The sequence below is a fragment of the Ascaphus truei genome, chromosome 1 (genome assembly GCF_040206685.1).
Source record: "Ascaphus truei isolate aAscTru1 chromosome 1, aAscTru1.hap1, whole genome shotgun sequence".
Taxonomy (NCBI): Eukaryota; Metazoa; Chordata; class Amphibia; order Anura; family Ascaphidae; genus Ascaphus; species Ascaphus truei.
The window spans coordinates 80,954,927-80,979,816 of NC_134483.1; the positions used below are offsets into that span (position 1 = coordinate 80,954,927).

General features: G+C 42.0%; 1 protein-coding gene across 1 annotated transcript in view; it reads left to right on the forward strand.

Annotated features, from left to right (window-relative positions):
* The window catches only part of PPWD1 (peptidylprolyl isomerase domain and WD repeat containing 1), a 26,769-nt gene extending 1,879 nt beyond the window's left edge, over nt 1-24,890 (forward strand). The window contains exons 2-11 of the mRNA XM_075590090.1: nt 5,685-5,787; nt 6,116-6,216; nt 6,560-6,680; nt 8,786-9,233; nt 11,497-11,687; nt 14,543-14,732; nt 21,241-21,422; nt 21,833-21,914; nt 22,545-22,727; nt 24,598-24,890. Coding sequence (XP_075446205.1) covers nt 5,685-5,787; nt 6,116-6,216; nt 6,560-6,680; nt 8,786-9,233; nt 11,497-11,687; nt 14,543-14,732; nt 21,241-21,422; nt 21,833-21,914; nt 22,545-22,727; nt 24,598-24,741 — 1,745 coding nt within the window. The 3' untranslated portion in view covers nt 24,742-24,890. The remainder of the gene's footprint in view (nt 1-5,684; nt 5,788-6,115; nt 6,217-6,559; nt 6,681-8,785; nt 9,234-11,496; nt 11,688-14,542; nt 14,733-21,240; nt 21,423-21,832; nt 21,915-22,544; nt 22,728-24,597) is intronic.

The following is a 24,890-nucleotide window of genomic DNA, read 5'->3' on the forward strand; positions in this document are numbered from 1 at the left end:
GTGTATGTCAGCGCACCGCCTGTCTGCAGTGCGGGCGCGCTGACTGGGAGCGAGGCCTTAGCCTTAGGTGCTGCTGCACGCTCTTGCTTGCTGCCGCTCGCTCTACCAGGAGCTTTTTGCTGTCCTGGCAGAGGAGACAGCAAGCGCGCTTGGGAGGCGGGTATCACTGTGTGTGTGTGTGTGTCACTTGGTGGCTGTGTGTGTGTGTGTGTGTGTGTGTGTGTGTGTGTGTGTGTGTGTGTGTCACTTTGAAGTGGTCTGTGTCACTTTGAAGTGGTCTGTGTGTTTGTGTGTCACTGGGGAGTGTGTGTGTGTGTATTATATAATATTTTAAAAATTAAAAAAAAGAAATGTGAGAATAAATTATTTATTAACATTGTGCAACTTTGATAAATATATTCACGCACATACGCACGCGCGCACTTACGCACGCGCGCACATGCACATACATGCACACGTACATGCACACACACACACACACACACACGTACATACACATGCACACACACACCACAACCACACACACCTCTGTGCTGCCTCTGTCTTGTCTGGTAGTTACAATGCCGGACCGGCTGCAGACCCATTGGATGGGAGCGGTCACGTGACCGCTCCTCCGCTTCCCTGAGCGGCAAATTTCAAACTTGCCTGTCTCGGGAAGTTTCTCAGCCTCCGCACGCATCAGCAAGCATGCGGAGGAAAAAACTATAGCCGCGCTGATAACAGATGCAGGGGCTTTGTGCATCTGTTCAGCGCGGCTCAGCGACGCTGAGTGCACTATGTCCTGGGCCTTACGGCTGTTCTATACTGTGTGCGCGGCAGTTTTAGTTGGCTGAGGTTAGTCCGCCTTTCTATAATGGTGCAGCGCGCGAGCATGGAACCGGCTGACGGGAGAGGATGATGAAAATAACGAATTTGCGCCTCTGAAATGTATGTACAATGTTAATAAACAATTTATTAAAGTATTTATTTCAAAACGTATTTAAACACAGATACATATACATACAGTACCTCACTCGTGCACAGCATACACAAAAAAAGCGTGCGGCACAGACGCGCGCGCACGGCCTGCACACAGTATTGAACGGCCCTTAGGCAATGCTCCAATATCTTCTGAAGCACAGGGTGTCTTTAAATAGGTAGAGGCTATTTACCCGGCGAGCTTGATAAGTAAGGCACTTGTTCAGCCTTAACTAGCAGCAGGTTAAGGTAAAGTCCTTCAGCGCAGGGATACACGTGGTCTCGTTAGTGAAGAAATAAGTAATAAACTGCATACAATGTGAAAGAACCACACAGCTTAGTGTTTACTGCATAGGTATAAGGTGTGTGAATATAAACCCAGCAATTTGTGCACTCACATACAGTTTCCTGTGTTAGGAGATGTCCCACATAAAATAGATGAGTCCCCACTTGACAGAAAATCTTCTCTGTGGTTGATGTCATTTTTTTATAAATGTTTCTTCACACTTTTCAGGCTTCAGAGATAAAAAGGAGAGAGGGACATAGCATAATACTGTTTAATAATAGTGAACGGATACAAAATATAGGGCACACTCACAAACGGACTATACACGAGCATTGTGCATAGCTTGCCAGCGTCGGTTTTCTGGTCAGTCAGCACTCAGACTTCTCTCTGTTTTTTCTATTTGACATTACCCCTGATAGTAGCACCTCCACATAGCCACATCCAGCAAGCAGTAGCGAGGGTATTCCTTCCCCCTCCACTTCCCCTTTTCCCCTCCTTGTGTTTGGATTAGCACTCAGACTTCCTCAGATTAGTGAAACGCGTTTGATGTTTTGGCCACCGTAGTTCACCGAGGATCAGGAGCTAACTCATTACAGCAAGCAGAGGTCTGGAGGGGTGCACGTGTATGCTGACACACAGTGGAGGGGACTGCCTGCTGGAAGATAACACAACCACTGCACCAAGACCCTACAGCAGAGGAGTGCGTGGTTCTTTCACATTGTATGCACATAGTTTATGACTTATTTCTTCACTAAGGATACCACGTGTATCCTTGCGCTGAAGGACTTTACCTTTTTCTCACAAATTACTTTTGGGAGGAGCTGGAATCACCTCTCTGTACTTCAGCTGTGGGATCCATAGGTTCACTTAATTAATTCACTGCTTATTCACTTATTACGATATTTTTGGTTGGCGCTATTATATATATTTTTTGCCTTAGCAGCAGGTTAAGTAAGACTTGATCAGCCTGGCCCTAGCATCCCAGTCTAACTGTAATAAACCAGCCTAACCTAACTCTTACCCTAATCCTAACATTATTTATAAAATGTTTTACCAGGAAGTAATACATTGAGTTACCTCTCGTTTTCAAGTATGTCCTGGGTATAGAGTTAAGATGACAAATAATACATGGTTACATAAGTAAACAGGGTGCAGGCATACCCAGCATTAACGTACGCAATGGGTCCAGAGCATGTATGAAAAGCGAAAATGTACGTAAAGTGAAGCACTACCTTTTTTTCACTTATCGATACATGTACTGTACTGCAATCATCTTATAAGTGCATAACATATGTAAATAAAGCATTTGTAACAGGCTCTATAGTCTCCCCGCTTGCGCACAGCTTCGGTGCAGGTAAGGAGTCGGTATTGCTGTTCAGGACGTGCTGACAGGCGCATGAGTGAGCTGCCATTTGCCTATTGGGCGATATGTCCTTGCGAGTGTACTTAAAGTGAGTGTCCTTAAACCGGGGTATGCCTGTATACATTATATACAAGACATTCCATGCACAGTTAGAGATAATATATATTATAGGCGTATGTAACAGTTACAGACCAAATTAAAATGTAAGAGCTTTAGTTTTGAAAGAACTTAGACTGGTGGTGGCTGTGAGAGTCTCCGGTAGATTATTCCAGTTTTGGGGTGCACAGTAAGAGGAGGAGGAGCAGCGGCCGGATACATTGCTGAACCTTGGGACCATGAACAGTCTTTTGGAGTCAGATCTCAGATGATTAGTGCTGCATGTGGTGAGGGTGAGGAGCTTGTTCAGATCGACGGGTAGCATTCCCAGAAAGTATTTGAAGGCAAGACAGGAAAGATGAACTTTGCGCCTAGACTCAAGTGATGACCAATCTAGTTCTTTGAGCATTTCACAGTTATGTAGTTGCATTGGAGAACAAAACGGCATATTGAATTGTAGGGGGTGTCAAGTTTGCTACGGTGGGTTTGGGGTGCCGAGCAGTATACTATGTCCCCATAGTCGGTAATTGGCATTCGCATTTGCTGTGTGATACGCTTTATGACTAGCAGACATATGAAGGATTTGTTCCTGTATAAAGTACACCTAGTTTGGCATAGGTTTTGGATGTCGGTATAAATTTGCATCCCGAATGTTAAGTGGGAGTCAAACCATATACCCAAGTATTTAAAACTAGTAACAAGAGTTCGGGTGTTGTTAGTGTTGGTTCTGATCTGGAGCTCAGTCATTGGACCTCTTCTCTTTTCTCTGTACACACTCTCTAGGTGACCTAATAACATCTTTTGGGTTTAAATATCACCTCTATGCTGACGACACACAAATATACTTTTCAACACCTGACCTTGCACCTGCTATACAGACCATAGTTTCTGAATGTCTCTCTGCTATATCATCCTGGATGGCCCTCCGTCGCCTTAAACTCAACATGGCTAAAACAGAGCTCCTCATACTACCTCCCAAACCTGGCCCTACTACCTCCTTCCACATTACTGTTGGAACTACGATCATCCACCCAGTAGCTCAAGCACGCTGCCTAGGGGTCACACTCGACTCCTCTCTTACATTCGCCCCTCACATTCAAAACATTTCTAAAACTTGTCGCTTTTTCCTCCGCAATATAACAAAGATACGCCCTTCCCTCTGTTGCTTGACTGCTAAAACTCTGACTCAGGCCCTCATTCTCTCCCGTCTTGATTACTGTAACCTCCTGCTGTCCGGCCTTCCTGCCTCTCACCTGTCTCCCCTACAATCTATCCTAAATGCTGCTGCCAGAATCACTCTACTCTTTCCTAGATCTGTCTCAGCATCTCCCCTCCTGAAATCCCTCTCCTGGCTTCCAATCAAATCCCGCATCTCACACTCCATTCTTCTCCTCACTTTTAAAGCTTTACACTCTTCTGCCCCTCCTTACATCTCAGCCCTAATTTCTCGCTATGCACCATCCCGACTCTTGCGTTCTGCTCAAGGATGTCTTCTTTCTACCCCCTTTTTATCTAAAGCCCTCTCCCGCCTTAAACCTTTTTCACTGACTGCCCCACACCTCTGGAATGCCCTTCCCCTCAGTACCCGACTAGCACCCTCTCTATCCACCTTTAAGACCCACCTTAAGACACACTTGCTTAAAGAAGCATATGAATAGCACTGTGAACATTCTGAACACATGATACATAAAGCTTGGCCCCCTGCAGACGCACTTACCAGAACTCCCTCCTCCTGTCTCTGCACGTTCTCCCTAGCTACCAATTAGATTGTAAGCTCCTCGGGGCAGGGACTCCTCTTCCTTAATGTTACTTTAATGTCTAAAGCACTTATTCCCATGATCTGTTATTTATATTATCTGTTATTTATTCGATTACCACATGTATTACTACTGTGAAGCGCTATGTACATTAATGGCGCTATATAAATAAAGACATACAATACAATACAATTGGAAGCTTTAAAAATGTGGCCTTGGTCCCAAATACCATTGTTAGTCTTGTCAGTGTTTAAAAACAGTTTTGTTTTGGGAAATTAAATTTTCGAGTCTCAAAAAGTCAGATTGAAGTATGTGTTCGGAGAGGCAAGGACTGTGTGCATATAAAATTGTGTCATCTGCATACGTGTATTGAAGCTTCCTTACAATTTGTAGGAAGATCATTGATTAACACTGAGAAGAGTAGGGGCCCCAGAACAGAGCCTTGCGGAACACCACAGGTGATATCCATGGGGTTGGAGTTAGAGCCTGAGATGGACACATGTTGGGATCTACCTGATAGGTAGGAATGAAACCAGTTTAAAGCATGTTTCCTATATTCCAGAGCTCTTGAGTTTGTTAAGCAGGCTAACATGATCAACAGTATCAAAAGCCTTTGCAAAATCTAGGAATATTGCACCACTGAGTTGTCCCTGTTCCATTTCACACTGGATTTCATTGCAAACTTTTAGCAGGGTAGTTACCATGGATTGTTTGGGGCGAAAGCCAGATTGGAATTTGCTAGGGAAATTTGTCTTGGTGTAGTAGTCGCTTAATTGGGAGTGGACACATTTTTCCATGACTTTGGATTGTATTGGGAGAAGAGAGATTGGCCTGTAGTTTGAGACAGTGTTTTTGTCCCCACTTTTTAAGATTGGGACAACTCTGGCAGTTTTCCAGGTCTTAGGGATATGGCCTGCAGACACCATAGAGTTGACTGCCAGCCTAACCAGCACTCACTACATCCTGATCTGGGAGAGGACCCCTGTTTGTTTGTTTTTGGTGGGGCCAATATGCCTATTAAATAATTTTAGTTTTATACCTGCGTCCAGCCCTCTATTTTTGCTGTGCTCCATCTTCTTTTCTCCATGCTACGTCAATCTGGGAGAAAAGTATTGTCGTCTGAATAAGTGTAGGGGAGGATGTTATGGAGCCAGCTGCTGGGTATATACAGTAGACATTTCCTTAAAAAAAAAAACGTTTCTAATTTTACTTTTCCCCACACTAGTTCTCGAGTTTGAGCGAGTCTACCTGGACAATCTTCCAAGTGCTGCGATGTACGAACGAAGTTACATGCACAGAGATGTCATCACCCACATAGTGTGTACGAAGTAAGTAGTACTTCTGTGTATGTGCTCATTTTATGGACATGGCGGACCATGTATGCAATACTTTATACTAATATTACAGGCTTTATAATGCTCTGCCCAAGAGTTAAAACCATTTTCTGGTGCCCTGCAAAAGTAGTTGGCAATTTGATTTTTCTCTGTCACGTGCCTTCTATTTCTCATCTCTTTGCCGGTAATGATTTTATAATGCCTGTCCTTTCCTTGGTAGCTTAGAAATTAGGTTGGTTAGTCCATAAAATCGTTGTCATGCTTTGTTACATTTTGTGCAATGATGTAGTGTTAATAAATCACATTGTGTTTTTCTGAACAGGACAGACTTTATTATAACTGCCAGTCATGACGGGCATGTCAAATTCTGGAAGAAAGTGGAAGAAGGGATTGAGTTTGTGAAACATTTTCGAAGCCACTTGGGTAAGCTTGTTTTTATTATTCTGAAGTTATTGTTTAGAAATCGGTCTTGGAAACCTCAATCAACCTTGACATCGTGGAAATGGCTGCAGTACATTATGGATCCAGCCATTACAGACTCCTCTGTGTCAGGAAATGTGAATAGATCGCAAGACTGTAAAAAGATGCAACCCAAAAGCCTTATTTTGCGTTGTCTTGCTTTCCGATTGATAACACATCAGGTGTCTGTAGAAAGATGGTTGAATATTTCAGGAATGTGATTGTATTATTCCTATCCTCTCTTTCTTTATTTCTCATTAGAATGTGTTTTGTTGTCAGCTGTTCTATTTTCTGTTCGTTGTTGCAGGAGTAATAGAGAGTGCCGCAGCAAGCGCTGAAGGAGCATTGTTCTGTTCTGTTGGGGATGACAAAGCAATGAAGGTGTTTGATGTGGTGAACTTTGACATGATAAATATGCTTAAGCTTAGGTATGTACTATTTATTTTTTTTAAACTGTTTCTATGTCGTAGAGCAGGGGTGCACAAACTTTTCCCCCCTGCGCGCGCCCCTGCCTTCTTAAATTCTGGCACGTGCCCCTCTCCTGCAAGGCTCCGGGGTCAAATTATGACCCCGCTGCGTCATTTGACGCCGGTTACCATGGCGACATGTCGCCAAAGATCGGGTAGGAGAAGCTGCAGAGGCCTCGTGCGGTTCCCCCTGCACTTAAATTAAGTGCCTTGGGGAAGAGCGTGGGACCTCTGTAGCTGCCGTGCCTGCCCCTCCCCCACTTTGTGCACCCCTGTCGTACAGGACATCAGCACATTCAGTCTTAATTCAGTTCTCTTCCTGATATATATTATTATTTTTTTTACGTTTGGGCCAGCCCAACTTCTGTAATTGAACACGGTGCAATATAAAATGATATGGCATTTGACTGTACATTTTCATGCTACTAAAGGATACTCTCTAATATCTGCTCCATTTTTAAATGCTTTTTAAGCTCCCTGTGAACACCAACAGGTGAGCGATAACTAAACCGCAAGCTGCGATTCACATCACCTGTGATTTTGCTCGCTTTTGTGCAAGCCCAAAAATCAATATGGCAGACCAACCTGTGTCGGGCTTGGTTTTGGATTCTTTCTCACCTGATGTACATACTATATCTGCCACATTTATGTTAATTAGCAATCCAATAGGAGATTTCACCACTTTGCCAAAATCCTAAAACCATCCAGAGTGGTCAGTTTCCTTGGCCCCTAAACTACCAATGTGACCTCACAACACCTCTGGCAGCTAGGGAAGGATTAGGAAGTAGAGAAGAATGGGTGAGCAAATGTTGGACACTGTCTCCAAATAGGGCAGTTCTAGTGACAAAATGACAAAAATGGGAACACACCACTGTAGTGTAGAGGATTTGTGTAATATTGGTAAAGAAGGAAGTAAGAAGGAGAATGGATTCACACAGCGCTTTTTGCTCAGAAACGTTGCATAGGAGAACAATGCCCTCCCTTTTTTTTTTTTTGTAGGGAAGTTTATTAAGGTTTTAAAAGGATATTAACCCTAGTGCGATCAAGTTGTCTGTACATTTAGTGAACAGTTCCATAGATGAAGAAGCACTGCAGGAGGTGGGTGCTCCCTCTTAAAGTAGTTTTCCCACCTGCTTTTATTATTTCATACATTTTAGAAAAACCGCAGACGTCAAACACCACCCCTATGGTGCAATGTATTTAATACACACAATAATTAAAAAAACATACAAAACAAAAAACAGTCAAATGCACTCACAATATTAATGCTTTAAATAATGCTCATCTGGTAAATCATCCTGTCTAATTCTCCTGTGTGTGTGTGTGTCTGTGTCGCACTGGTGTGTCTCTGTTGCTGCGTTAGGGACCAAAAGGGACATGCTGAAGTCTGTGGGTGCCCTGCGGGGCTAGGGAGTGTTTGCTCACTTCCTTCCACAACGCATGAATGCACATTATGGCTAGTTAAGTAAATTTGTGATGAGGTGCCTTTTAGTGTCATTCAGCTAAAACATTACCTCAACACACTAACTTCAAATCCATTAGTCAGCATGAAAGTTAAACACATTTCTCCTTTCTCAGCTGCTGCCCCTATGTAGTCTGATGCTTGAAAGTGGCCGCACCACTACAGGATACAAATAATATAAATCTGTTTCTTGTTTGCTAACTACCTCCATGATTATTCAGGGGCTCATTAAATATGGCCGCCATTGTTTATAGATCCAGCGCCTTCCTCATTCCATAATAATTACTGCTGTGTTCTAACTGTTTGCATCTTGTAAAAGCAGCATGGAGGGTACTTAACTGGGAATTAACTACTGTAGCATACATGTCGCTATTATAAATACAGTAAGTATCCAAAGATTGTGAACTTTGTCTCTCAGCATTATTTATGATGGCATCAATAATGTCAATTAAATTTGGTAGAGTTATTGGACTATTGGAGGAATACAATTCCAATTTGGTACACCATAATAAAGGGGATTGACTGTTGATCTATTTGATTAAGCAAGTTGTGGAATATTGCGTTCTTATGTGATTTATTTATTTTATTATTGACTCATTTATAGTTATCACCCCGGTCAGGCCGAATGGATTTATTGCCCTGGAGATGCAATATCGGCCGTGGCATGCTCCGAGAAGAGCACTGGAAAGATTTTTGTTTATGATGGTCGAGGAGACGACCAACCAATGCATGTATTTGAGAAGCTCCACTCCTCTCCTCTAACTGTGATGCGGCTGAACACTGTGTACAAAGTGGTTGTTTCATCAGACAGGTCCGGGATGATGGAATACTGGACTGGGCCTGCCCGCGGATGCAAATTTCCTAGCAACGTCATTTGGGAGTTCAAGACTGACACGGACTTGTATGAGTTTGCTAAATGCAAAGCATACCTCACCAGTATAAGTTTTTCATCCGACGGGAAGAAGATGGCCACTATTGGATCGGATAGAAAAGTTCGCATTTTCCGGTTTTTGAATGGGAAGCTCATGCGGGTTTTCGATGAATCTTTGAGTGTAAGTGGTGGGCCGTTTTTATCTGTTTTATTGTATCCTCGCAATTCCTGTAATAAGTACCGTACAGGTGGGCATTTGGGATACGTGGATTACAGCAGTTTTAGTTCTGATCTTAAATAATGTAAAAGTTCCATTAATAATAATGCTGTCCCGGTGGTGTAAATCCTGTGGGGGTATAACACAGCAGTGGGCATGCAGTACACTCTGGCCTAAAGCGCAGGGTAATATTTACTGTCGGACCCCCAGAAACCTGTTGATTAAAACGTCACATAGTTGGCATTAGATTTTATTCTTGGTTTCTTTTTATTTTAATTTTGTCTCCAGCCGGCGCATAAAAGGCCCATGGAGGTCAATCCGCATCGAGGGACACTAATTGTACTTTATTTCTTTTCAGGTAGTCTGTGTAAAAAAAAAAAAAAGTATTCAATGCAAGAGTTGCATTAAAGTTGGAAACCCCTCGTCGAGCATCCCCGTTTTCATATGTTCTTTTGTAATTTTAATATGTGCTTAATAGCTTTGACAATTTTGCTCACAATGGTAATCCACTTATTATTATTTTTTAAACTCTGTTTCCAATAAATATGCAGTTATTCCTAGAACTGAGATGACAATAGCGGTCACAAATGTCAGTCGTTAAAACTGAGCATTTCATTTTGAGATTTTTTTTTTGAATACATAAAGGAGATGCTTCTATTTAAATACGTTTAAATTAATTTGTGAATATGGTGTGTTTTCCTTGCATTTACCCCACCACATTTTCCCAGGCTTGCTGGAGGGGGAAGGGCTGGGGATTTGATTAATATAATTTTGTGCTTATAGCACTGACCGTGTACTCGGCGCTGCCTGCCCCATAGAGCTTACAATGTAATGTTGGTGCCTGATGCAAAGGGAAGTGACTTGCCGCAAGGGGCGGGCACCGGGGATTGAGCCAAGCTTCCCTGCTTCAGCCAGTGTTACTGGTCTCAGAATCGGTGCCTCTAATCCATGAGCCACTCCCCCCTTTATTCTGTATAAATCAGCACGATGACCATTACAATGCATTACAATGCATATTGAAGTTATCCTTTTATCTTAAAAGGTGATGCACGTTTCTGCTTACACAGGACTCCCATTAACACCCCTTTTCTGCCATAGGGCTGAGGCCGTTGATCCCAGTCCTTACAGCTCCACGTGTGTAGTATTCAGGCTACGGCCTCAGTGAGTGTGAGCACACGCGCAGCGGAGCATCTTGCGGGGCGCGTGCACACGTAAAAGTTGCCTCGCCACTCCCTTTCTGCGATGGGACGCGCGGCCATGACGTAACATCCTCTTCCATTGGTTGAAATGTAACTCACTATGTTTGGCTTTAAAACATCTGCGCTATCATTGCTTTACGGGAAACCATGTGGCGACGGCGTCACAAGAAAAGACAAAATCCTTGTATTTGCAAAATGCGCATTGTGCTTTCTACAGTCGCGCGCAGGTGGCTACGGGGCCAGACCCCATAGAGGGCCGTATCTTGTTTGCGCAGCGCATATCGTAGCGCGAGCAGTGGGGGCGAGGCCCAAGGTATCCCTAGTGTTCTGGCTCCCTGCTGTTTGTCATCGTTTTAGTTTAATCCTCATAAAATTATACTACATGTGTTTTGCACAACAGGGGATTTTTTTTTTTTTAAAGCTTAAAGAATGGATCTAAATGATTTTGTAAATGTATAATTTTATAACAAAGAATCCATGTGCATGACCATTAACTTTCCGGTTGAACTTGCTCACAGCGACCTGCCAGTGGCTTTTTACCTATAAAAATGTAGGAGGCACTAAAGGTCAACAGCAAAGCGCTACCAATGTGTGTTTTAGTTGTAGGAGCCCTTTTGAAAGCGGTTGGTGACGTATTTCAGTCTGCTGTGAAACATTGCTTCAGACAATTACCCCCTGATTTCTCCCAGATGTAATTCCCATCTTTGAATTGGTGTGTTTGTAATTTTCGATGCTGTTAAGCAATACCACCTGTTTTTTCAGTGTTTGGTTTCTGCTGTACTGCCCTGTATCATATTACAGTGGCATTAAAGTGATAGCCCTTTTAGGTTTTTGTGGAGATCTTATGGGCCCGAATAGGTTCAAGGGTATATAACGCTTGAAGATGTTTCCTGTTTAAAAAGACACACGTGTATATCTTTGTGTATTGTCTCTTTCTGTTTTTACAGCCATAAAACTGTGAGAATAACGCACCATTGCTCTTATTAGTCATACTGCTTTTGACAGCCTAATGCGCTTTGTCCTGGCAGATGTTCACTGAGCTGCAGCAGATGAGGCAACAACTTCCAGACATGGAGTTTGGGCGACGCATGGCTGGGGAACGGGAGCTGGAGAAAGTGGATGCAATAAGGCTAACGAATATCATTTTTGATGAAACTGGGCATTTTGTGCTGTACGGAACGATGCTGGGCATTAAAGTTATCAATGTTGAAACGAACAGGTAAGTTTCGCTATAGGGTCAACATTTAATAAAACTGATTATGGCATGCTTGAAATTAAGAGGAATATTTGTATTGCAGCAGGGTATCTGGGGTGTTCTTGCCACGGTCTGTGTTGACCAATGAGAAGCAGTGGCTTTTACCTGCAGGATAACAGTATAAAAGTCAATTTTATCTAATAATAAAGATACTTGACCTAGACGGGGCCTTTTTAGAATGTGGACATACCAGTTGGGTCATTAGCGTGAAGAGGTGGTGCTAAGCTTGGATGAACTCTAGGTTGGCAATTGTACATTACTTGTTCCCTATAGCTTGAGGTGTTTTTTTTTTTACTTATTTTGTTGGTACTCCACCACTGGCTGAGCGTCGGCAAGAACTGGAGGCCCTTCTGTGTCAATGTATTTTTTACAGAACTTGGAAAGGACCGAAAAGCTGGACCGTGTGAGCCTCGAAGGAAAACAAACAGCAGGTAGCATAGGACGGGTCCGGTAAGAGCAGATTGAGAAGGGAAGTTCCACTCCTGCCATCAGTGTGTGGAGTGTGGGAGTAAGAAAGGACACTATGAGAGAGGGCAGCTTCCAGTGCAGCGTCAGACAGAGAGCGAAGTCTCAGCTGTAGCAGAGAGGGAGAGAAAAGGAAGTTGTGCAGAGACTGGAACTTTGTTAGAAAAGGAGCGGGGAGGTTGATAGGACGGTATGAGATTTGAGGGGTTTACACCACAAGGAGGACAAGTTGGATGTGAGAGGCGAGGGCGAGCATGTACAAATTAGACTTGGACGAAGATTGGGAGAAATATCAACATAAGCATGGGAAGAAAGCAGATTTGTGAGGAGGATTTGTAGGGGTGCGTTTTAGTGCAGGGTGTATTGCTGTGGGGTGTCAGAGAGCGCTGATAGGAAAGATGTCCATGTGAACTGAGAGATGGAGATATGTGAATGGAGTTCGAGAAATAGTGTGGCTGGTAGAATAGAAACGAAAAGTGCAGGTTGTACAGAAGGGAGGATAGAGCAAAAAAAAAAAAGAATCGTAGAGACCGTGTGGTAGTGCTAGGCAAGTGTTGAAATGTGGGGTGAGGGCTGGGCAAAGGGAAAAAAGTGAAGAACGTGTAAAGTGCAAGATGTGAGGGATTAAATATAGAAATAGTGGAGGTCTAGAATGCTGATAGAAGAGTTGGTCTTGGGTCACATTCAGGAAGCTATGTACTCTGAGTCTTTCATAGGTATCTTCTTGTCCAACTCGGTTTAATTCCAGACTTGCTCCATGCCACTTCTAAGGAGGCTACTTGCACATTGAAACCCCTCACATTGCTGTCCCAAGACATATTCTCAATATATAGGCCAGTCCTAATGTTATCCCACCCACAGCAACCTATATACCCGTCAAATTAACACTAGAGAGAGATGGTTCCATTTAGCATACCAATTACACACGGGCTGTAGAAAATGTATGCATGTATATCTTTATATCGGGCCTCCAGCTGTACTTGGTGCTTTACAAGTGAGACATTACATTACAGGGGATTATAGTGCAACAAATTAGAACAGACAATAGGAAAGGAAATCCCTGCCCTGCCGAGTTTATACTAAGTGGCATGATGGGAGACTTGCAGCGACAGAAGGTATGGGAATAAGGGCAGTAGGTGAGTTGTTGGTAGGAGTGACTGTGGGTGTTGGACAGTAGCCATGAGTCTAGAGCCTAGGCTATTGGAGTACTTCATTTAAGGTTTGTCTTAAAGGTGGGGAGAGGAAGGTGCGTGATGTATGCTGAGGGTGAGGGCGTTCCACAGGTAAGGGGGTAGGATTCACAGAAGGTTTTTAATAGTGTTAGGATTTTCAAATGCCATACCTGGATATTGCCTTATAATCTGGGACTTTTTTTTTTTTGGAGCTATAGCAATATAACCTCGCGACCAACTCTCCTGGTGGCTAAAATGTAGATCTGAGACTCCGAGATCCAGGGCGTACAAATTACACATGGTCATATATACATAGTATAATGTGGTTTAATTAATACATTGTACGTTTTTCAGCTGAGGTAAGAGGGTATATAATGGATGTTATCACATTGTGTTTTATCCTTGAAAAAGAACGCTGTGATGTTCGAAACGCGTTGGATGGGTCTTTTGTCACATTAAAGTGCCCTTTTAATTATTTTTCGTTTTGGGTCCTTCCTGCTGCGTTTGTGCTGGTGCGCTTTTGGTTTCCTTTTTCCCTATATTGATGGTGCATATGCAGCTCTGTAAAAAAAGAACTTTTAAAGGTGCAGTTCCTTGGCCTTTTGCATTTACAGGTCAACGAAAGGCACCCGAGGCACAGGCAGATAGTGATTTGTCTGCAGGAGCTGACCATGGTATTAGAACTAGGTCCGTTCACTATCACTAGATTGCAGTGGCACATTGAGCCCAACATTCAGAGCACAGCTTATTCTGGAACTGAATTTGCAAGCATGTATATTAAAGACCAACACCTGTATCCGTTAACTAGGCTTTTTCTGATGGCTTCACATTCAAAGTATAAGCGAGTATCTGTTTTTCCTTTATGGCAATAAGCATGTTTAAAGCTTCTTTTTTCTGGCATCAGTTGAGACACTCGGTAACACAAGAAACTGTATTAACAGGTGTGAAAGATCATGTCTTTTACAAGGGGAAACTGAACACAATGCCAGAGGTTTGATATTCACAGCATTTTGAGACTTCCTGAGCAACGTGTTATGCCCATTATTCAGGGATTACAAAAGGATTAAGTTTAGCGCTACTGTCGTTTTAATTCTATTTTTCTGACCGAGCCGAGGATGAAGCCTTTTTTATGGCTGTCTTCGCGGGACTTTAAGTAACTGTTCGCATCTATCCCTTTTGCAGGTGTGTTCGTATTCTTGGCAAGCTGGAAAATATTAGGGTGGTACAGTTAGCTCTGTTCCAGGGTGTGGCAAAGAAGCATCGTTCTGCAACCACGGTGGAGATGAAAGCATCAGACAATCCTGTGCTGAATAGCATCCTGCCTGATCCTATCATTGTGTGCACCGCCTTCAAAAAGAATCGCTTTTACATGGTCAGTGTCCCCCGTGTGGAAAAATCTCTTACATTTTCGTTTAAAGGTGCTCTAATCTAAAGACGTCCTGACTTTAAACGGTAGCATGTAAAAACTCCTTAGCATGTTTCTTAGCCATTCAAGAACCCGGATTTCAAAACTAATAAGGATTTAATTTGACACAATATCCACTGTGTATGCTAACATAATGGATTAGTGATCTTTGTGATCAGAGCAGAGTTGTAAAGAAGTAGTTGGAAAGTTCACTATGATGAAATTCCCCAGAAATATCACCGTACTTCATTATACAAAAGAATTTAAGGATGGCCACATTTGCCATTCAGAGGTGACCGCAATGCATTGTGGAGCAAGGGTTAAATGGACTTACCGGCATCTATTAGACTTGTAAGGCCGCGTCCATAGTAGAACGCGCTAGCTTTCACGCTCCTCCAGCGTCATGCTGGAAATACAAACTTGCAAAGCGCCGCTCTCCCTGTAGCGCATGTGCACGCGCACTCTATGCGCATATGCATTGGCGTCCTAGTGTTTGTTTCCTGCACTATGGACGTGGCCTAAGCAATGCTTAATAATGTCATCATTCAATATGTCACAGAGCTTCTATGTGTGTTATGCATAACGTTTACATGGTGCCAACAGTGTGTGCAGTGCTTTGCAATACAGGGACGATGGAGGACAAACAATAAGGATAAGAGTGCAAGTAAATAACATGAGGCAAAGGGAGACCCTGCCCTGAAGAGCTTACTGTCTGTCTGTCTGAAGGTTTCACTCCTTTTATACAGTGAGCTCTTGTTCAGTTTGAGACATTTGCCTTTTTGAAGATGCATTTGTTTAAGGAAGACAAAGATGGCGACTGCTTTTGTTTCTTTAGACATTAACATTTCCTATTCAGAGGCCCCAAAGAAAAATGTGCTTAAATAGTAGATATACGTCCAAGTTCAACCTATGCTAAATTTAGATATACCATCGGGGTCAGGTGCCTTATTTACTTTAATTTTTTCAAGCCACCTATGAACTTTTTCCTCAGTTAACCGATTGTTCATTAATATGGAGGCTGTGGCTTCCTCCTGCGGCACTATTATTGCAATTGATTCATCCCTGGTAAACACCTTATCTCCAATCTGCCTGCCCATCTCACACTGAAAGGGTCCTATATTTTCTTTTCTTATTTTATGTTATTAAGGTACTTAAAGAACTTTTTAGGGTTGACCTTACTTTCTATTGCAATCCTTTTTTCATTATCCATTTATGATCATTTTATTGCCCTTTTGCAATTTTTCTTACATTCCTTATAATTCAGATTCTTGATGCCTCAGATTCTTCTGACTTCAAGAATCTAAACGCCTGCCTCTTCTTTTCCATTTTCTCCCCAACCTGTTTATTTAGCCACATTGGTTTTGACTTATTTATTTTATACTTATTACCCACGGGTATACACTGATAAGTGTGCTTTTCTAACAATGTTTTAAAGACTGACCATTTATCTTCTACATTTTTCCCTGCAAAAACATCATCCCAATGTATTACTTGTAGAATAGTCCTCAGTTTATTCAAATCTGCCTTTCTAAAGTTTAAGGTCTTTGTTAAACACAAGTAATATGTTTTTTGATCATTTTATTTCGAATGAGACATGTTATGATCACTGTTACCCAAATGTTCCAGGACTTGAATATTTGTTATTACTTCTACATTGTTTGATATGACCAAATCCAGAACTGCCCCTCTCCTGGTTGGTTCCTCAATAATTTGGGTCATATAATTGTCTTTAAGCACCCCCAAAAACCTGTTTCCTTTTGTTGTAACGCTAATCTCATTGCCCCAGTCTATGTCTGGATAATTAAAATCCCCCATTATGCAAACATGACCCAGTTTTGATGCCTTCTCCATTTTCAAAAGTATTTTAGCTTCCTCAATCTCACAGATATTTGGTGGTTTGTAGCATATCCCTACAAACATTTTCTTTATACTTTTACCTCCACTGCTAATTTCTATCCACAAGGTCTCTACATTTTCATCATTCCCTTCATAAACATCTTCCCTTATAATAGGTTTTAGATCCGGTTTAACATATAAACATACTCCACCTCTTCTATTTGCTCGATCCTTCCGAAAAAAGAGAATAACCCACTAAATTAGCTGCCCAGTCATGAGTTTCATCCCACCATGTTTCAGTAATGCCCATCATGTCCTACTGCTCCCTTGCAGCTATTAATTCAAGCTCCCCCATTGTATCAGTCAGGCTTGCTAATGCAAGCATGCATTTAAGTTTTTTTTTTCAGCCTGTACTATTATCTTATCTGCTCCTTCCTTTCTGCGCCCACTTGGTTTAGTCTTTAGAAGTTTTCTAGTATTATCTGTATTTACTATGGGTGTCTCTCTGCTTGTCAAACTCGCACTTGCCCCATTCTACCTCCATACCCCCTTGTTTCCTCATCTATACTTTTTAGTTAGTTATCTGTTTCATTCCCCTCCCCCCTCCATCCTAGTTAAATGTTATTCGGTTGTTTCATCTGCCCATGTGGTGGTGGTGAGGGGGTGGGGGGAGAAGAATGTGCTTGTTGAACATGCAGGTGACATCACATTAAAAGGGAATAGCAAAAGGAGCTGAAACCGCTCCCAAGTCTCCGTTCACCATGTCTGCCAACCAGCCATAAAAAAATATTTTAAACTTCTTCGTTACTAGATTTTGCTTTAAAAAAAAAAAAAACTCCGTCCAGATTTAACCCCTTGCTGTGATCAGCACACTTTGGTCCTAGGAGGCCCTTCCCTTTAAAGGGAATAAACATGGCAGAACAGACAAGCTACCTCCCTGGGACAGTGGGACATCTGTGGAACATCACACTTACATACAGTTCACACTGTTGGCAGAAACTGTCTAGCGTCAGCTTTTAATTTGGAAGCAAAGTTTCCTTCTGCTTTGAGAGAGCCCACTTCTGGGATTGCTTTTACATTACGTACGGATCTATTTTACATGCTGCTTTTTCATTTAACCGACTCCCATCTGTGACATGTAATCCAGTACAAACCGTGACACGCGGTCACAGACGCTCATGTACAGCAATGTGTATGTAAAGGGGGGAGTCCCACATAGGGTCAAGTGGCACTACTAAGGGACATGATTAATAGGTTGAAACAAAATAATAAAATACAAATCAAACCCATGTTGTTTTTTTGTTTTTTTGGAAGGGTTTGAAAATATGATGTGCTGAAATTTAAGGTGGTGCTTAGGCAGGGAGGAGGGTGCATGAATGAATCGGGCGTTTATCCCTGCATATGAATGACGTTGCAACCTGCTGTCTGCCAGTGGCAGGACAATTGTAATCCCTTACAGGGTGACCCGACTTGCCAGCTTCTGCTTATGTCCAGATACAATGCTTTCATTAATTCCATTCCTGAAAACAAATTAAGAGTTTGTTTTTAATTGTGGAAGATCAATTTGGAAACTGACCTGATAGGACTACTAGGCCATTTGAGAAAAGAAAAAAAAATACTTATTTTACATCCCTGCTGAGTATTTAATAAAATAGATAAAATGCTATGGATCTTTGGGAAATGGCTCTGGAACATATGAAGATGCTTTGAGGCTCTGTGTGATCAACGAACATTTGTATTTGTTTTAAATTTGAGTCATTTTTAAAAAGTAAACTAAGCAAATGAAAGTAACTTAAAGATTCACCCCTGTTATCCTTTTAATCCTCCTTGGAAATCATTACATATGTTTTTTTTCAAGGCACAATCTGTCAAATAGAAATAGTAGCTATTGTTACGACCTTAAAAAGATGTCAGTGCAGCATGAAAGTGTGTGTGTGTGTGTGTGTGTGTGTGTGTGTGTGTGTGTGTGTGTGTGTGTGTGTGTGTGTGTGTGTGTGTGTGTGTGTGTGTGTGTGTGTGTAGAAATATATATTACTATTAGGATTTATCTTAAACTGGGCTTACTATTGATGTGTTCGTGTAGAATAAACCTACAAAATAGTCTAAAACACACTGCCTCCTTATTTTGGCGTGTCCTGATGTGTGGAAAAGTAACATTACTTATTTAATTGTCTTTTAAACATTGGGGGTTTTTTTGCCTACTCAGACATGTACATTTTGCAGGGCTGGTTCAGCAAAGGTATTTTGTAATCTTAAGTTTAATATCGGGTACGCAAAGGGTTTATTCCATACAGAAATAAATTGTTTTTTGGAACTCGCAGGAGGGTACATAACATTTCAGAAAATGGCACATTTTGGTGGTAAGATGAAGATTAATGTACAACCAACAGACTTTCCTCCTGCAGGCAGTGATTTGCTATGACAAATGGTTGCATTCATCATTGTATGTTATATCAGACTTTTTAACACTGTTTCCAACAGGGAAAAGGCTTGTAAAATAATACCTGTCGCGGTGATCCTACGTTGTTAATTTATGTCTCAAACAAATTCATAACAAAGGCGCATGGTCAGAAGCTAGTTCTTCAACCCACAACAGTTGTAATGAAAAACAGGTGTTGACATGTCTGTTCATTTAAAGGAGCAATCCAAGCAGTTTCTTTTTTTCCCCCTTCAGTTTTTAAGAAGATTGAAGCAGGGGGGTCCCCAGATCATTAATTTTCTCTGCTGGGACACCCTGCCTCTAGAGCAGTGATTCCCAACCAGGGTTCCGTGAAGCAGTCTCGGGTTCCTCCTATGGACCACAGACCCTTCCCCCTCAAACCTCCACCCCCTCCCCCCCCCCCCCCCCACCCGCGGGGTGGGTGTTTTTTTTTTTTGGTATGTATTTTGTAGGGTGGATTGAGAGAGAGTGGGGTAATTGACGGAAGGTAGGGGCGAGTGAGACGAGAGGGGGGCAGGAGGGAGTGAGTGAGGAAAAGAGGGAGTAAGAGTGAGACGCAAGAGATAAATACATGCGAGGCGGGTGGGGGGGGGGGAGAGTTAATGAGATGGATGGGAGAGAAATACATGGGTAGAGGGTGGGAAATAGAGGTGGCACGTGAGGTGTGATATGTTGTGACTGACCCCTGTCAAACCTAATATGTGTCAGCCAGATAGGGGTTCCCTGAGATTTTTCAAAATACTTCAAGGGTTCCTCCAAATAAGAAAGGTTGGAAATCACTGTTCTAGAGATACTGGCCTCCGAAGGGGGTGCCGGGATCTCCTGCAGCTTATCGCCCCCAGTCACATGGGCCAATAGGAAGCCGCACCAAGTGACGTCACAGCTTCCTATTGGCTTGCAGGGCGAGGGAGTTTTGAAAAGCCGTCCTAATGTGAACCCTGGAGTGGCTTCCGTTACCCACTATGGAGCTAAGTATCTCCGGAAACGGGGGGTCCCCGGAGCTGAAATGAATGGGGTTCGGCTCTGGAGACCCCCTGCTTCAATCCTGTGAATTCTGTCCATTTGGAAAACATTTAAAACCAGAGACAACATGAAACACAGACAGAGCTCAGTGCACCTTATACACGGTACAGTGCCTAAATATATATGTATAGATATCTTTTGAATAAAATGGTCTTTTAGTTTAACATTTTGGGCAAAGTGTTGTAAGCCCTTGAGCCACTACACGGCAGACCACATCTCAAGGGTACCTAACACTAATATAAATTCTTAATAACCTGTGCATTACCAGGAAGAATGATTTATAATAAATCTGTCAAAATTAGTTGCATAGTCCTAAATCTGATTGAAGCTCTTATTAACCTGTACATTGCCAGGAAAAGCACTCTGTATTAGATTTGTCACAATCAAACTGCAAGCAAGCAAGTTCCCCGGAGTGGGAGATGCAATGGAGTGAGCTTTTAACCATTTAAATGTGGGAGGGGGTGAGCTTAAAACTAGGTAGGCGGAGCCACCCTCCAATCAGCTAAGACCAGCTGAACAAGAATTGTAAAACATACAGGACACCTACAAGCATTGGCCAAAATGTTAAACTAAAAGACCATTTTATTCAAAAGATATCTATACATATATATTTAGGCACTCTATCGTGTATAAGTTTCACTGGATGTGCATTGAGCTCTTTCTGTGTTTCATGTTCTGTCTCTGGTTTTAAATATATATTGCCATGCTCAGTAGCACTCCTCTGTGACACTTATATGCTTATAAATATGTTGTGGTTATTTTGGGGGTTCAATATGAGCTTGTAGGTATCCTGCATGTTTTACATTTGGAAAACATGCCATTTTGTTTCCCTCATTAGAAATCTCATCACTGCAGTGTTTGTGCACCAAAATAAAAAGCATAACCCTCTAGCAAACTTCCAGCAGTCTCCCTATGTCTGGGTTCACCTCGTTTTATTAATTGTTCGTGAAGTTCAAAACTCCCTCAGAAGTATGTTATGGGTTCAAGATCTTGTGTCAGATCGGTGTGACTTTGTACAAATCCGTTCATCTCCCTGCCTGAAGTAGAGCATTGATTCCCAACAGCGGGTCCAGGAAAATACTGTATGTAATTGCGTATTCCAAGCCGTATATAAGGTATTGTTCTTTCAGTTGTGTGTTTTATATATGATGTTGGGCTGTGATTACTGTTTCTTAGTTTACCAAACGGGAACCGGAAGACACAAAAAGTGCTGAGTCCGACAGAGACGTGTTCAATGAGAAACCATCCAAGGAAGAGGTGATGGCCGCCACTCAAGCGGAGGGACCCAAGCGTGTTTCTGACAGCGCCATTATTCACACCAGCATGGGGGATATTCATGTCAAGCTCTTTCCTGTTGAGTAAGTGTTTCCGCCATGTTTAGGTAGTTATAACTTTTTCTGTGTTTTTGTTTATAAGAATCTCCTTTCTGAAATAAGGAACGTGACACAATTCGGGATCCTGGACAACCCGGAATGAAATGTAGAGAGGAATTTATTACACACATTGAAAATCATAATTAAACTGCATGATTGTTCCACTTTATAAGGAAATAGAAACCTGCTATTACTCTGCCATTGTTAACATACCCATTAACGCACAGGATTAAACAATTAAAATAGTACTAAATGCCATTAGAAATTAATTTTTAATACACAAACTGGTCTGAGTGGTTCCTAATGTTTATAAAGTATGTATCTGTATGTTCTTCACACACACAAGATAAAATCCAGAGGATAATTGATATGCATGTACTGTGTCCCCAATGTAGGTGTCCCAAGACCGTGGAAAACTTTTGCGTTCACAGCCGCAATGGTTACTACAATAGCCATACGTTTCACCGTCTCATTAAGGTAAGCATGGGTGCCTGGGGTGGAGTCTTGTTGCTGTTACCTGCATTTCGTCTTTCATGGTAAATGATCTGAGATGCAAACTCTTGTGATTCACAATTGGTATTAAAATATTGTTGTAACATTTTAAAGTTGCTGTCAATGCTATTTTGTCTTGAACAACATACAGTAGCATGGAACGTGACCTAGCCAGAGAATCCTACCCTTTTCCAGCTTCATCGGGTCAGGCGGCTTTGTCTATAATTCTTTGCTGATTCATAACGAGATGTTAAATGTTTATTTTCTATTGTCTCCTTAATGAACTTTGTCTACATCAATATTACATTTGATTGGTACCTGCATGCTATACCATAGCTATGGTAGACTAATAGGCTATCAAAATTAGTAGTTTTTAGTAAAGGGTGTACAAGCTGTATACGTACGTCCCAGTGAATACTAGATTATTTTAGTGTTGTATGTCTGATAAGACTAACAAACTTCTACCGAACAAGTTGTTAAATGTCTCGAACACAGACTAGTTATAGGTGTAAAGAATCCTTCTTGTTAAACCATTAAAATGCATCATTGGCTACAAAAATGATTTACTCAATACTTTAGCCACTAATAATGACCCACATTTTCTCTCTCACTTAGGGCTTCATGATTCAAACGGGTGATCCTACAGGCACTGGGATGGGAGGTGAAAGCATCTGGGGAGGAGAATTTGAAGATGAATTCCATGCCACATTACGACATGACCGCCCCTACACACTCAGTATGGCCAACGCCGGCTCTAACACCAATGGCTCCCAGTTCTTTTTAACAGTGGTGCCGACAGTAAGGGCTTTTTAATACTTACATTCGCGGACACAAACCACTATAGATATGTTTGTTGTAGTTCGTGCCATTTTTATATTATTGGTGCACTTTGCAAATGATTTAATTTGGAGTGACCTTTTGGATTGTCCCTACTTTCCTGATGAGAGGCCAGATGTTTGGTCGCCAGAGAATAATTCCATGTAGGAATAACACCTGTATTTTCCCAAAAATTAAAAAAAAAAGTACATGGGCTGGAGGAGCAGAATACCATTAGATACTAGCGATAAAGAAACACACACAAAAAAGTGCAATACATGCTCGGGCGGGTAGATACAATTTAACTCCTATAAGCTTCTGGGGGAGGGGATATTTCTGCTTTAAAATCACCCAGAGTGCTGTGTTACAGAAAAGGTGCATCTCACAGATCCAAAAAATACTTGTTTAGAATTTAGATTTAAAAGAACATTGTTTATCTGCATTTTAAAATAACATTGTTGCAATAATGTAACTATGAGCATGTCCAATTTGTAATACTTCTGTTAAAGAGACAATCAAAGGGGGGGAGGGGAGGGAAGGGTACAGAAATAAAAAGGGAGGGGGGAGTAATGGTGCAACTTTCCTGACTAGCATTCTTTGCATATAAAAAATACATTGTACATGGCCACGGGCAAATATAACATTTTAGATCAATTCTGTTCCTTCCCCTTTTATTTTTATTTTTTTAAATTAATGGGGTTCAGCTCCAGCGACCCCCTGCTTCAATTTTGTATTCAAAAATGAAAGGGAAAAAAAACGACTTGGACTGCTCCTTTTTTTTTAAGATGGTTCAAACCTAAAACTTACATGTTTGGGCTCATTAAAAAAAAAAAACCGCGTGCACTTTTTTTACTTCTTTTAGAAAACCTGCTCTTTTTTACATAATTGCTAAAATAGCATTTTAGCAAAACGTCAAGGTACTTTGAAGTTGAGATGATGGCAGATTGTTGCACACCGTGAAACAGGAAATGAAAAGATTTGACTATTTGGGAATCCCCTTGTAGTTTTCCTTGTACAATTGTCTCTTGGGGTACGGCCCCAGTCACGTCGGAGCGCCTGGTGGCGTGTGCACCAGTTTCAGCTGTGGTCTAGGGGTGGCAATGGGATGCGCGTGTTGGCAAGTCAGAGAAGAGCAGGGGGAGCAAAGACGAGATCTAGGCTACTGCCCCCGGAGTGGCGGGGGCGTGGCCATGATATCATGCGGCTGATTCGCCCTCATTGGCTCAACCGCCGCCGTGACATGACCACTGCGCCAAGAGAAAAATCTTGTCTTTTGGGAGAGGTGGTCGCGTATCGCGCTTTCTGCGGGCGCACACGGGTAGTGACTGGGGCCGGCCCCATAGAGGGCTCTTTCTTTTTTGCGCCAAGCACACTGTACCGTGAGCAGTGGGGACGAGGCCTTAATCTGGTCTCTGTTGATTTATTAAAATACAGTAATGAAAACATTGTGTGTGTGTGTGAGTGTTCCACTATGTTCATTGACAAGAACATAGATGGAAGGTAAATAAGGATTGTGTTAGTTTTGACCTCCACAAAGAATAAATGCACCTTTTTGAAGACCTCACAGTAGGTCTGTTTCTCACATCCAACTTGTAGTTTTCCCAGAAACATATGTATATAGTTCTGCAACAAGTCTTGGAAACCGTGTCCAAACATGAAATTCTTTGCTACACAAATAATCTGCAATAACAGAGCATTATGTTACTGGTTCCTCCCTCCATGAAGAAGCTAATGTGGTGTCAGACCGTTAAAGCATGGACCTTCTGACAGCAAAGTGGCTGAATGTACTTTAGTGATGCAACTTCTCTCATATGAAGTTATGTAACCGTCTCTGTTTTCTCTTCCCTCACAGCCTTGGCTGGACAACAAACACACTGTATTTGGCAGAGTAACCAAAGGGATGGAAGTTGTCCAGAGAATCGCGAATGTCAAGGTCAACCCGAAGACAGATAAACCCTATGAAGACATCTCCATAATAAGTATCACTGTCAAATAAGAGTTGGTGTGTTTTTAATCATTTAGGGTGTGTACATATGTGGGGGGGGTTTATACAAAGCATTGGACAGAATGGAAATTTTGGATTTTAAAGGTGCTACAGAGATGCATCTTTTCTTAGATAAATAAAAACATGTTGTTTTTTTTGTA